The 13,813-nt window shown below is 49.5% G+C and overlaps 1 protein-coding gene across 2 annotated transcripts in view; it reads right to left on the bottom strand.

Annotated features, from left to right (window-relative positions):
- Positions 1-13,813, bottom strand: part of Atxn10 (ataxin 10) — a 135,234-nt gene that overhangs the window by 22,928 nt on the left and 98,493 nt on the right. For both annotated transcript variants that reach the window (XM_063243710.1, XM_003461317.5), the window contains one exon: positions 3-66. In XM_063243710.1, coding sequence (XP_063099780.1) covers positions 3-66 — 64 coding nt within the window. The remainder of the gene's footprint in view (positions 1-2; positions 67-13,813) is intronic.

Consider the following 13,813-nt stretch of genomic DNA (forward strand, 5'->3'; position numbering starts at 1 on the left):
ACAGGGGTTACTGTCATCGATGCTGCAGCTGTCCAGGATCAGTGGGATGCCGTCCAGCTCGTTCACCTGGGGAGACAGAAGGCACCAGTCAGCGTCCAGGGCAGCAACTCCCTTCCCCACACTCCACACTCCGAGGCACGACGCTGCGTGCAGTTACACAAACCCACAGCAGCCCAGAAATGGCTCAAAGCAGACAGCGGAACCTAAGTGATGATTGTCTTCTTTCATCCGTCCTCAAAAATGTGGGGGCAGCAGGGCAGCCATGTGAAGAAGAATAAAAGCAGGTCACTTCCTAACCCTGTTCCCCCGGATAAACTCCCGGTGACCCTAAGCCCGAATGTGAAAGTGACAAAGGCCAGCACTGCAGAGGACACGAATGAAGTGGTTTTTAAGGCTGGAGACAGAGAAAACCTCCCCAAGTATGATTCAGACTTCGGAAGTAAATGTAGAGAAAAAAGTTCTAAGCTGGAACTCTCCATTTTAAAATTTTATTTTCTCTGTGAAATGCTGACTTAATTAATTTTGTCTTTTTTGGAGACAAGGTCTTGCTGTTCAGTTCAGGCTGGTCTTGGACTCACTTGGTAGTCCAAGCAGCTGGTCTGCCACTTGCAACGGTCCTCCTGCCTCAGCTTCCTGCGTGCTGGGATGACAAGAGTGCACTACCATGCCTGGGTTTTTTTAACCAGGGATCAAACTCACGACCTCACACTTGCCAGGCAGCACTACACTGATGAGCTAAATCCCCAGGCCCAGGCTTCTGTTTTTTTAAAAGGCAAATGAAAACTGGGAAAGTTACATGTCACATTTCACAAATTTGTAAAATACTGCAAAAGATTAATATTTTGATGCATAAGAAAACTTACGGAAATTGAAACAGTATCAGTAAGGCCGAGAAAAAGGGACGAGAGGCAGGGACAGACAGCACAGGGAGGAGACATCGGGGGACCACAGACGCCAGACCGTGCCCATCCTCACCCCGAGGAGAGCGTGGTGTGTTCCCCACTGCTGGGCTGTGGCCCCATGGAGGGACTGGGCCCCGTGCAGCAAAGCCCCCAGCGTCCACCCTCCGCCCAGGGACCCCATCACGGGACCTCACAGAACAACAAGCCCCCAGGAAACTACTCAGGGATCAGGCTGTTAGGGTTAGTTTCAGGTAACAGTTCTGCTCAGCTGTGACCGCAGTGTCACAAGATTCACCCGACGTTCAGGAGGTTTCAGCAGACTCAGAGCTGCAGCACAGAATACCTGTATGTACACTATAATGGACTCTATATACGAGGGTGTACACTACACCAAGGAACTAATGTAGCACATGTACCACATTTTTAGTATATTCCAAGTTGTGAGTACACTAAACGTACTCACTAGTAGATCAGTGCTGCCTAATTTTAGGACATTCCCGTACCCTAAAAGAAACCCAGGACCACCTGGCGCTCCCTCCTCGTCCCTACCTCCCCTCAGCCCTTGGCAACTACTAACCTACTTTGTATCTCTGCATTTGTCTATGTGGACATTTCACACAAATGAAATCCAATGAGGGCAGCTTTCTGCACCCGGCCTCTTTAGCTTGGCATTGTGGTCTGCAGGTCCAGCCTTACTGTGTGGGTCCCCATTTTATCTCGTGTGTGGCCAAGCAATAGTCTACTGTACGGATGTATGTACTTTATTTTTCCATTGACGGACATTTGACTTCTACAGTTTGTCTATTACAAGAATCACATGACTGTGTGTGTGTGTATGCGTGCGCACGAGAGAGAGAGAGAGAGAGAGAGACAGACAGACAGACAGACAGACAGACAGACAGAATGGGGAAGAGAGAAGGATAAAATACACATTTGGACTGGGGATTTAGCTCAGCAGCATAAGCGCCTGCTTTGTAAGCGCAAGGTTGTGAGTCTGATCCCCAGTACCAAAAAAAAAAAACCCATTTGGGGGGTCAGGTATGTAGTCCAGAGGAAGAGATGGCATACAGTAAGCACAGGGCAAAATGCCCCAAGGGGCACTGCAGTGACCACAAAAGCTGATGTCCGTGCTGTGACCTGGCCACAGCAAGGAACTGGGGGAGGAAATGGACATCCCCCAGGGCCAATTCATACCCCGCTCTGCAGTCGGGCTGCACGTGTCTTATCAGACATCAACTTCTCTGATAAGTGAGAAATCAGTGTCCAAGATGTATTATTCAGTGCAAGAAAAATATCTTGCTTCCTACTAAAAAAAAGGTACCAAAAAAGAAAAGGTTCTGAGAGATGCTAATGGGTAAGATTTCCTTTGAGGAAAATGAGATCACATGCTAAAAACTGAAATTTAAGCAGGCAACAAGGGTAAATTAAAGAGTTCTTAAAAATGATGGTCACCCGGAGCCGCAGGTGACCCGAGGGAGCGCGGCCTGGATAAACATCTCTGTTCGAGCAGCGGCTTTCCGGAAGGGCACAGGCAGAATTCATAGCAGTGCGCTGAATGTTTACCACACCACGGCCTATTCTTGACCCAGGTGACCAAGGCGTAATTACATGCTCACGAGCGAGCACAGGGTGAGGGCTCTGGGGAAAGCAGACACCAACATGCTGGCTTCACGAGAGGGCGGACAGGCGACTCCGCACTGCAGAGCTCCGGTTCACTGCTGCGGCTCCCAGCGGAGCTGAGGCCGGCCACGAGAACAATTAGGAAATTAACGAGTTTGCTTCTGTTAGCACTTCACAGAACGAGGAAGTTGTTTGTTACTCTTCGTAACATGTTGGGAGCTGATTCTAGACCATAACAAATGAGTCACAAGCTGTAGTTCGTCTCGGGGAGCCAAGCTCAGTCAACACTTTCACGTGGTAACGCAGCTCGACAAGACAGTAAGCCTGGCTTAAACAAATGAACATTTAGCCTCTGGACACAGGGTGCAGACAGACGGCAACTTGCTAGTTCACTTGCTCTGGGTCCTGCTGGAGCCCAGAGCACTGGGGAGCCCTCAGCAGAGGCGCTCTTCCGGGAAGACCTATTCGCCTAGCAGAAAGCAGCCTCCATTAGTCTGGCGGCCCTCGCACCTCCTGGTGAATACAAAGACAGGAGTTGTGCAGTCCCAAGGTGAGATGGAGACCCCTTGAATCCAGCCCCAATGCAGTCCCTTGAGGCAGCCAGACCTGCAAACTATGAGGGTCCTCCTGCCAAGGCAAATGAGCCAGACCCGAGGGTGTGGCAGTGAGCACACAGGCTTCTGCTCAGGGAGGGTGCCGTGCCTGGACAGGCCGAGTCCGGCTCAGGGAGCACGGGAGGAAGGAACAGCTCGCAGGAGACGCAGGAACACAGGCCTCTGGTACCACTGCGTCCCCGCAGAGGCAGCGAGGGGCTCTGAGGGGCAGGCAGGCTTCCTAAACCCTAGCACAGCCCTGCTAGTGCTGTGCCTCTGGGGAAGTTCCTGAATTTGAGTCTATGTCTGCTGAGGCATCGCCACCTCCTAGCAGAGTGGGCAGCGAGGGGGGAGAGGTGCTGGCACGTGGGGAGCACATGAGAAACGACAGCCTTTTCTAACGCTTGGCATGTCTGAAAACGGCTGGACGTAGGAACCCCTGACCAGGTACCAGCTGTCTCTCAACACAGGTCATCTGTGCAGCTTTATTTCTGTAGCCGTGAGATACTTGGCAGGCACCGGTCCCTCTAAGTCAGGGCCATGCTGCCTGTGACTGTCGCTAAGCTGGTGAGTCTGTTGGTGACGAGTGTCCATCCGTACCCTTCCGCTGGCTTTGCCTTACACAGCAATCCCAAGTAGCACAGGGCAGGCCCCTCTGTGCTGTACCCCTTCCACGGTGCTTTGTCCTAAGGAACTACGGCTCTCTCAAGGCGTCCGCTGGCACTTGGTGACGGAGCTGTTGCTCCTGTGCCTGGTGGTGGAGAAACAGCGAGGACGTGACTCACGAAGCAACCAGAAAGCAACAATGCTCATCGTGTAGACCTTGGTCCAGAAGATGCCAGGGCGGCGCCTTCACCCTCCACTACACAGTGCACCGTGAAGCCATCTGGGCACATGCATCAGCAGTCTGTTTTTATTTCTGCATATAAAGCATCACTGTTTCTTTGGGCACTCATGTGGTATTCAACACCTGGGTCAGTTCCGTTTTATCTACACAGCGTGGAGGAGCAGTGAACATATGCATGCCCAGCTTTTGGTGGAATGTGTTTCCACCGTCTCTTGGGTCAGTCCATACCTAAGGTGGAACTGTGGGGTCATGTGTCACATTTATACTGAAGTTTCTAAGACCTAAGTTTTTATTTTCCAAACGTAGTGCACCAACTTACATTCTCTCCAGCAGCGTATCTGTTATTCTGGATCTTTACCAACACTTGACATTACGAGACTTTTTAGGGAGTACTTTGTGAGAAATGTACACTCTCCTTATGACTGATGATCTGAAGGTCTGCTGGGGACTCAGGGTTTCCTGTATTTTTTAGGGAAGCATTGTTCAAATACTTTCTCCCTCATTTTGCTGTAAGAGGCTCTTTACATATTCTGCATATGAGTAAGCCCTGTTCCAACTAAACGTGCTCTATATATTGTCTTCTGGCTGGTGGCTCGCCTTTTCATTTCTATCAGTGTGTTCAAAGAGCCTCGCTTTTAAATTCAAATGAACAATTTATCTACTTTTTTGCACGGTCAGTGTTCCATGTGTCTTAAGAAGTATCTCAACATTTTTCACAATGTTTTCTTCTGTAAGTTTTATGGTTCTAGCCTTTATATTTCCATTTTAGGTCAATTTTTGAGTTTAGTATGATGGTTGAGGTTCTTTTTTCCCCTTTTGTTCCAGCACCATTAACTGAAAAGTTAACTCTCCCCACTCCTTCTATTTCTGGACTCTCTCTTCTTTCCCACTAATAAACACATCCATGTTTATACCAATACCGCCATGTCTTCACTGGCTTGACCATAAGGCATGAAAGGTTGAGTAAAATCTCCATTTTTCATCCTCATTTTTGTGGGGCGTTATATAGCCAATAGGCTACAGTAACAAAACAGCACAAGCCGAGTGCCTGAGAAGAAACGCACTGCTCCCAGTTCTGAAGGCCACCTGCTGAAGTTGGGGTGTTGGTCAGGCTGGCTCCTCCTGCAGGTTGTGGGAATGTATTCCATGCCTCTCTTGCGGGGAGTTTCACGACAGCTGACTTCTGTGTCGCGCACTTTTCCTGTCTTGAGGTCATCAGGGCCCTCCCCTTTGCTCTGTTCTGTGAAGATGCTGGCTGAGATAAACATCACTGTGCTGACGCGTCATCGTGTGCATGTCAGGAGATCCAATCTGCTAGCACTATGAAAGGATTTCTGTGGTGCTATCCACAAGGAAGCAATATCACACTGTGCGGTGTGTGTTTGCTTGTTGGTGGTATCAGTAGCAGAGTAGGGTGACTTCATAAAGTATGTTGGAAAGTATTCCACCCTCTATTTTTTGAAGGGGAAAGAATGGGTCTTCATTCTTTCTTTAATATTTGAAGGAACTCGTGGTTGAAATCCTGTGTGCCTGGAAATTTGGCTGTGGAAAAGCTTTTAGTTATAAAATCTTTTTAAAACAGGCTATGAAGATTTTACTAGTTTTTTTTTTACTCAGTCGAGCTTTAATACTGTTTTATAAAAAATGTATTTGCTAACCTGCCACATTTTGTCACAAAATTGTGCACAGTAACCCTCTTCTGCGCCTGAGTGTCTGCAGGCCCTCCCTTTCATTCCCGGTAGAGGTCATTGGCGGTTCCTTTCCCCTTTTTTTCTAGCCAGGCAGACAGATTCAGCACTTGTACTGGTCTTCCAAATACCCAGCTTTTGAGCACACTGACTCTCCCCACTGTTTACTAGCCCAGTGGTGTGCACCTTTGTCGTTCCTTTTCTGCTGCTTACAATGCTTTAATTTGTTCTTGAATTTATTGGAAACTCCATCGCACAAATCTATTTGACATGCTGTGTTTTCACTTTCAATAAGTTCAAAACCTCTTCTAGTTCCACATGATTTCACCTTTTATTGAGAGCTGTGTTGTTTAATTTTCAAATACTTTGGACTTTAAAGGTACCCACTGCTCCTGCTTTCCAGGGTTCCTGCACGGAGGACACTGTATCCCTCGGCCTCTTCACTGCACCAGTAACCCACCGCTATGCGCGAGTCTGGAAACACCGACCCTGCAGGAAACAGACGCTTCTGAGAGAAGCGGAGAACAGCAGGCGCGGGGTGCACACCTGCGGTCCCAGCGCTCAGGAGGCAGAGGCGGGAGGATCGCCGAGAGGCCGAGGCCAGCCTGGCTGCACTGTGAGCGCACAGCTGTCCCGAACCACACAGTGAGAACAGGCTTAAAAAACAAAAAGAAGAAAATGGAAAGAAAGAACAAAATAGAAAATGTTAAAATCGACACAAGGAATTAGAAATCTGGATAGAACAATAATTTTTCAAGACATGAAAATGGCCAAGATTTACCGATCAAAAGTCAAAAACCCAAAAACCTCTCCAGCTCCCCATCACACTTCCAAGGGACAGGTTCCCCGTTTTGTACACAAAGGTAAAGAGGAAAGGTTCCCGATGTGTGTTAGGTTACTCCGTCCTACAACTGTGTTCTACAACTAGCACAAGCTACACAAACGTAAGAAAACTGCAGAGCTCTTTCCCTATTAATACAGACCCCCCAAAATGTAAAATACCAGCAGATTGAACGCAATACACTAGAAAATTTATCAAGATCGGGCAATTTTCTCAAAAATGCGAGGATAACGAGTTCAGAAAACGGACCAGGTGACAATCCTCCTGTGTGATCATCCTTCCCAGCACAGAGAGGCCCCCGCCACATTCTGTTTCTAATCTAGGGCTCTTTCCAAAGTCTTAGAAGGCCGGAGACCGTTCCACCCCCAGACAGGCCCTGAGGTCAGGCGGCGCGAGCGACCCAGCTACAGGAAACCCAAGAAAAACACGAGGCACTGCCACCCGGTGCCGACAGGGAAAAGGGTCAAGATGCAGCTTTGTTTTTCCACACTCTTTTAAAGGGCTTTGTTTCTTCCATGCTCTTAGGTGACGGAATCAGAGGCACACGTGCAAATAACACACTGCTTCTCTGCTGTGAGAAACCAAAAGGGTAAACCAGGACCAAACTGCATGGTGGATACTGGGAAATAGGAAGAAAATGTCCACATGGAAAGGGCCTAAGGAAGGGGGAGGAGGAAATGAATGGGGGAAACAGAAAGGGAAATGGAAACAAAGCTTTTGTAAACAAGAAGTGGAGAAGCTGGGCGTGGTGGCACAACCTGTCATCCCAGCACTCGGGAGGCTGAGGCAGGAGGATCACTGTGAGTTCAAGGCCAGCCTGGGCTACAAAGTGCGCTCAAGGCCAGCCTGAGCTGCATAGTGAGACCCTGTCTCAGAAAGACAGAAAAAAAAAGGTATCAGGGAGAGGGGTGGAAAGGAAGGTAGGGAAGTGTGAAAAAGAAGAAACAAGTTATATCGTGTACAGGCACAAACTCTCCACGAGGAAATGTGGTCAGTATGTATATCTAGAATGTACAGACAAAATCTGATTTTAAAAAAAAAAAGCTTAAGCAAAATTAGAAATAAAAATGGAAAAAGATATGTATGTACAGATACAAATTCCGATGAATGTTACCAATATGTGTATCTAGAATGTACTAATAAAATTAATTTTAAAAATAAAAATAAGGGGCTGGGGATTTAGCTCAGCGGCATAAGCGCCTGCCTTGCGAGCAGGCAGTCGTGAGTTCGATCCCTGGTACCGATAAAAACGAAAAAGACCAAAACAAATATAAATAAATAAAAATAAAAGGTCTTTGTTTTTAGAAATCAAAGATGGGAAGAGTGTTTCAGGATAGGATCAGCTCAGATACAACAGCAGAAGAAAAACCAAATAAAGCAAGAAGAGGTGACTTAGCTAAAGAAGGGCAACTGTGTTTTTTTATTTTTTTAAGACGCAAAGGCAGAATTCTTACAGGAGAGAACACACAGGCACAGATGGGAAACGGAACACAGGCCAGGACAGAGAGCCACTGGAGGCAGGGCGCGCCCAGTGCCCCTCTCGAGCACGAGCACGCGCTCAGGGGAAAGGAGGGGAGAGGAGGGGAGAGGAGGGGAGGGGAGGGGAGGGGAGGGGAGGGCAGGGGAGGGTCCTGGGCAGCTGCTGTGTCCGGAGAGGACAGGGAAGAGAGGCCGGGCCTTGATTTACTGACATCACTCACAGGAAGGAGCTCAGGAGTCAAGAAACTGGTGAGGAGACTGCCCCCAAATGTCACGAGTGTCAGGCGCCCCGCAGACCTGTCCCGGGGGGCCTGTACTCAAACTCCTGGGCGAGCACTTGTGCAGGGCTGGTGGTCAGAGGCCCAGAGCTGGGCTCCTGTCCTCACTCTGCCACTCTGATCACCCTGTGCCCTGGGAGCCTGTTTAATTTGAAGGCATGAGGTGCGGTGGAGGCCTGGCACTGGGGGTACCCGCAAGAACCGCACATGTTCCAGGAGCAGACTGCTCCGGCTGCAGCTGGGTCCGAGCAGGATCAGAAACCTGGCAGGACACATCGTGAACTTCAATTTCTCTGCATTTTAACACACATGAATAAGGGACTTTAATTTTAATGCCTTTGGACTTTCATTTAAATGAAATGTAATCTTTGCTTTTAACACCTCTCTGGGAATTTGATAATGAGATAAAATTAATAATCAAATATGCAGTGTCTTGTGGGCATTTGATCATTACAATGAATGTAGGGCTTTCCCTGGAACATCTCAGTGTGGAATAAGTGTTCTGCCTTGAGGTCAAAGTGACTTTGGAGTTAATTAGGATCATGTGTTGTCCTGACCCACTTAAAGGCCTCTTGGGGCAAAACTGCCACCCCACCCCCAGTGCAGGAGGAGGAAAAGGAGCAGGCCAATGCCAGCCGCCCCAGCACTGGAGAGGAGAACAGTCCTGACAAATGAAGCTTTCACCAAAGCAGGGACAGTCCCACGCCCCGGGTGACCAAGGTGAAGCCCCACACATTAGCGGGCAACACCAGACACACAACAGAGTGCCAGCCGGGTGGGGGCAGAGTCTTGCTCCTTGTTCTTGGTTTCGAGGGCTCGCTGGACACAGTGCTCCCTGCCCTCCTTCCCGTGGCTGCAGCTGTCAGCTCAGCACGTCTGGATCCCGGAGTCCCCTACACACAGTGGCCACTGCTCGCGTGTCCCACCCGACCCCCTGAGCCCACAGCACCTTCGGAGGAAGCTTCTGTACCTCTGCTTTGGAACCCGGCTGTCCCCTTCTTGCGCATCCTGAAACACTTTCTGTGACACCGTCTAGATCCCAGGCCACCTCTCTTTGGGGGACCCACAGGGACTCCAACAGGTGACAGAGCCAGCATGACTGTGTACAGGAAGTGGCAAGGCAATGCACCTGTCCTCGGATGCAGGCCGCCCAGGTCCCTGATGTACCGGCACCGAGCCACCAAGTCCTGCTGGGTCAGGCCCACACAGCACTGTCCTTGTGCCCCTCAGCACCACACGGAGCACCCCACAGTCCTTTCCACACTCCAAGCTGCCCGGGGAGCTGCACAAATTCTCAGGGCCATGGTGCTGCCACTTACCAAATGTAACCTGAGTTCCGGGGTGATGGCTCCAGCACGTGTGTATGTTTTTAAAGTCCCTCAGTGATTCTGATATACAGTATATAAAGGCTTACAATTCAAGAAAACTTTATTTTCTCAGTATGGCGTGAAGTACTGCAGAACTCACGCAGGGGAAGCGGAGGCACGGAACCAGCGCCTTCATTCTGAGCTGCCTCTGCGCTTTTCTGTTTCGGAGTTTTGTTTGTTTGGTTTTGTCTTTTTGAGACAGAGTCTCCCTGTGCAGTTCAGGCAGGCCTTGAGCTCACTTTACTTTCTCTCTTTTTTTCTTGGTACTGGGGATTGAACTCATGACCTCACGCTTGCCAGGCAGGCACTTATGCCGCTGAGCTAAATCCCCAGCTCCTTGAGCTCACTTTGTAGCCCAAGATGGTCTTGAACTTGCAAGACCAGCCTCAGTTTCCTGAGGGCTGGGATTATAGGCATGTGCCACCACGTCCAGCTGTTTTCTGATTTTTTAAAATTTTGAGACAGGCTCTTAGGATGTCACTAAATTGCCTAGGCTGACACATTTGGGATGCTCCTCCCCCAGTCTCCCAGAGTGCTGGTTTACTCTGCCAAGTCAATCTGGGATTTTACATAAACAGCTGACTAGAGAGGAGCAAACAGGATCACCAGGTGACATTGGAGGAAGCCGCGGCAGAAGCTGGGTACAAAGGCAGTGAGGCTGAGAGGAGGAAACTGCAGGTGACCCACAGCAGCGCAGGGGGACAGGACCCCTCCAAGCACAGCTCAGCTGTAGGAACGGGGTCCCACCTGCTGGGGTGGGGCGGAGGGCCTGGAGGGGTGTGGGGAAGAATGTCAGCAGCCAGGCGAGCTCTGAAGCTCATGGATTCAGCATGTGAGCAGTTCCATGCCCTCACGTGCAGCCTGGGACAGGTCTGAGCCTGAGCAGTATGTGGTGGCCTTGCAGCCCTGGGCACTGGCAGAGAAGGCAGAGGGCCAAGGCCCTGGAGCATTGGGGCTCGGGTCGCCTTGGCACCATCACCCACAGGGCTTTACCACTAACGGGCTGTGCGAACCCGTATTAGAAAGGTGCAGCAGGTGCCGTGAAGACACGCTCCTGGTGGGGCCACCGGTCAGCGCTGGAATACAGGTTTCCCGAGAAGACACCTGACCCAAGACACACTGAGCCGCTGTGGGTTATTGGCCCCTGACTGTTTTTAGAGCCACTTCTCTGGGAAGCTTCTTTACAAAACAGGTTGTAAAACACAGATGTCTCTGTGTTCTGCTGAAATCGTATAGGAGCAGCAGATACACATGTGTACAGACCGCGAAACGGAGTGTGTCCCTTTTATTCCAATTGGCTCTTCTGTACCAGGCTGGCACGGCGAGAGCGAGGGCAAAGCGCTGGGGGTGGACCCGTGAGGAGCAAGGGCCGGGCTCCCGGAGGCGCAGAAGACAGACTGGGGAACAGGCGGCCGGAGTGACAGGCACTCAGCACCTCCCCAGCCCCTGTCCCTGCACCCGGAGGTTAAAGGTGCCAGGCAGCAAATCGGCCACAAGGCCTAAACCAGAAAAGGCAGCAATCCTGGTTTTGGAGTCCACAAATGTCAGGAAGAGGAGTGTCACCATAATGTCACTGCAGCCCAGGTGACTTTCAGGGCTGACCCTGACACTCAGGGTGCCAAGTCTTCAGCCTGCAGTAGACTATCTCAGGATTTTCTGGGTGTTTTCCCCAATGTACATCTATTATAGATACACAATTATTTCTTTAAATGGAGATCACCTTTATACATATAATATTTCACATTTCCATACAACAAAAATTCTTTGAAAGCGTGTTTTTTATTTAAAAGGTAATGGTGGTTTTTTAGTATCCTGTGACTGTATGCTACTCTAATTTGCTGAACTATTCCCCTGTACGGAGCATTTGTAACATTTATAAATTCTCACCAACAATGGTGTGAACATTTCTATATACAACTACGTCTTAACCTCATCACTGCTTATTTCCTTTGGATAAGCTGCCAAAACACAACTAATGAATCAGAGTATGAATACTGTAAACCTTTCAATGACACACATGGGTAACTCCCCGCAAGAGTTCTTCCTGTTGACACTACCCCATGGGACTTCCCACTTATCCTTACTGATGTACATGTTTTCGTTAAAGCTGCTTTTCTGGTGGTGTGGTGGTGCACACCTGGAATCCCAGCACTCAGAAGGCTGAGTCAGGAGGATCACCCCAGCCTGGTCTACAGTGAGTTGAAGGCCAGCCTGCAGTACAAAACAAGACCGTGTCTAAAAAAGTTATTTGAGGGCTATTATAAATGTGCTTTTTTAATTATTACTATGAGAATCTTCCAGCCTGCTTTACAAATTAAGGTTTTAGCCAATAATGGCCTTTGCTGGCAAATGCATCACATGGGCACCAAAGAAACCCACACAGAGGACAGTGACAGATTCCTCCAAGCAGGGAACAACTGCTTGGACAGAGTGCAGGCAAGCTGGACAGACCCACCTCTAGGTGCTGGGCTGCACTGGAGCACAGACCGAGGCCCCTGTGCCACCTCTTCCCAGGACACCACCAAGCTGAGCACTATCAGCAGAGCACAGGCAAAGGCCAGCACTAAAGCCGCACACGGGGCTGCAGCCTCCTGGTCAGGGAACAGAGCTCTGGGAGGACAAGGCTCCTGCAGTTCCCGGGAAGCCCAGGGCAAAGCGGCAGCCCCTGCTCTGGGAGCTTCGGGACAGAACAGAGCAGCTTTTGAAGCACAGAACAGCTGAGCTCTCAGTGTACCGAAGGACAAAGAACGACGTGATTAACAGGAAGATGTTCTAAATGCAACCACCAAACTCCAGAAAGACCAGCAGCTAACTTTTATTTAACAGACATCTGCATATGAAGTTAGTGTGATTTTCTTACAAATTCTCCACTTAGGAGAGAAAATTTCATTTAAATAATGAAAATTAGGAGTTTTTAGAAAGCTAACCATATTTCTGGATGCAAGACTGAAAAAAACAAATCATGCAATCATTTTGAAATGAGCTGGAAATACCCGACACGTGGCAGACAATAAATATTTGGTGAATGAAAGTTAAATCGCTGCATAGCTACAAAATCTGTTTCCACAACTGACGGATCATAAAACAACCCGAAACCTTAGGGCTAGATGTCAAGAAGACATTTCCCACCGCCCCGGAATGCAGAGCACGCCCGTGGGGAGCCAGGACAGCACGGCCTCTGGTCTCCCCCGCAGGTTTCTCCTGGTGGTGGCGAAGGTAAGTAAAGTGGTAGGGGCCCGGGGGCACCAAGCCAGCTGGGCGCTGCCACCTGCCCAGCGCCATGATGCCAGGTGAGGAGCCCTTGCCGCACGTAAAAATCCAGCCTAACAGCTCCATCTTGGATGGAGGGCTAGGCGTCTACAAAGTGCCAGGATGGTGGATATTCATATAATCTTCTTTTATTTATCCTTCTGCTTAGGGCATTTTTGTTGCATTCTTTGTAAAGAACTTTAGCTACACTGTAAAAAAAAAAAAAAAAAAAAAAAAAAAAAAAAGACGAAGAAAAAGCCCAGTGCGGATTTCCACGACTGTCATTCCTTTAAGACAGTTTAATTAAGCAGAATGTCAGAAGCTGGCCAGGGAAGTTTTTGAAGAGCTAGATGAAAGACCTCTGCTCCGAAGCAGAACCACAAGAAAATACGAATCAAGCAGTGAATTTCTCTTTAGTGTACTTGAGTGCGCATCGCTTCAAACTCCACTCAGCAGCCTCCTTACAGAGACACAAGACTGGACTTGAGCAGCAGGAATACCAAGAGCCATCAGAAAACAAGGCAGCTCTGCAAGCTGTTGGGGCACATCTGTGTGAACGCACAGCTACATGTAGAAGAAAAGATAACCCACGAAGCAAGGTCTGAGAACCGTGCACTGCGCCTCGGCGACTCGGTGCGATGCCCCCCAGAATGCGGCACTGAGGATGCCACACTTCAGTGCCTGGACAAACAGAACCCGTCCTGAATACATTCGGCCTTTAATCTTTAACCCACAGAACCTCATCAGCGCTCTGTATTCCGCTGAGCTCCTGTGTCCTTCGCACGTGAAGCCACAGGACCCGCTGAGCAGCCTGCCTGTAGTGCTGAAGCTGCCCGGAGTCCAGTCACCCGCCTGAGCTCCCTGCCACACTGGCCCTGGGAACGGGCACTGTGCATCTCAGCCATGTCCTCTGGCTGCCATGTGGGATGGGTGGACAGATGAAGCCCGG

The sequence above is a fragment of the Cavia porcellus genome, unplaced genomic scaffold (assembly GCF_034190915.1).
Source record: "Cavia porcellus strain 051 isolate PalLab524CR breed Dunkin Hartley unplaced genomic scaffold, mCavPor4.1 scaffold_40, whole genome shotgun sequence".
In the NCBI taxonomy this organism is placed as follows: domain Eukaryota; kingdom Metazoa; phylum Chordata; class Mammalia; order Rodentia; family Caviidae; genus Cavia; species Cavia porcellus.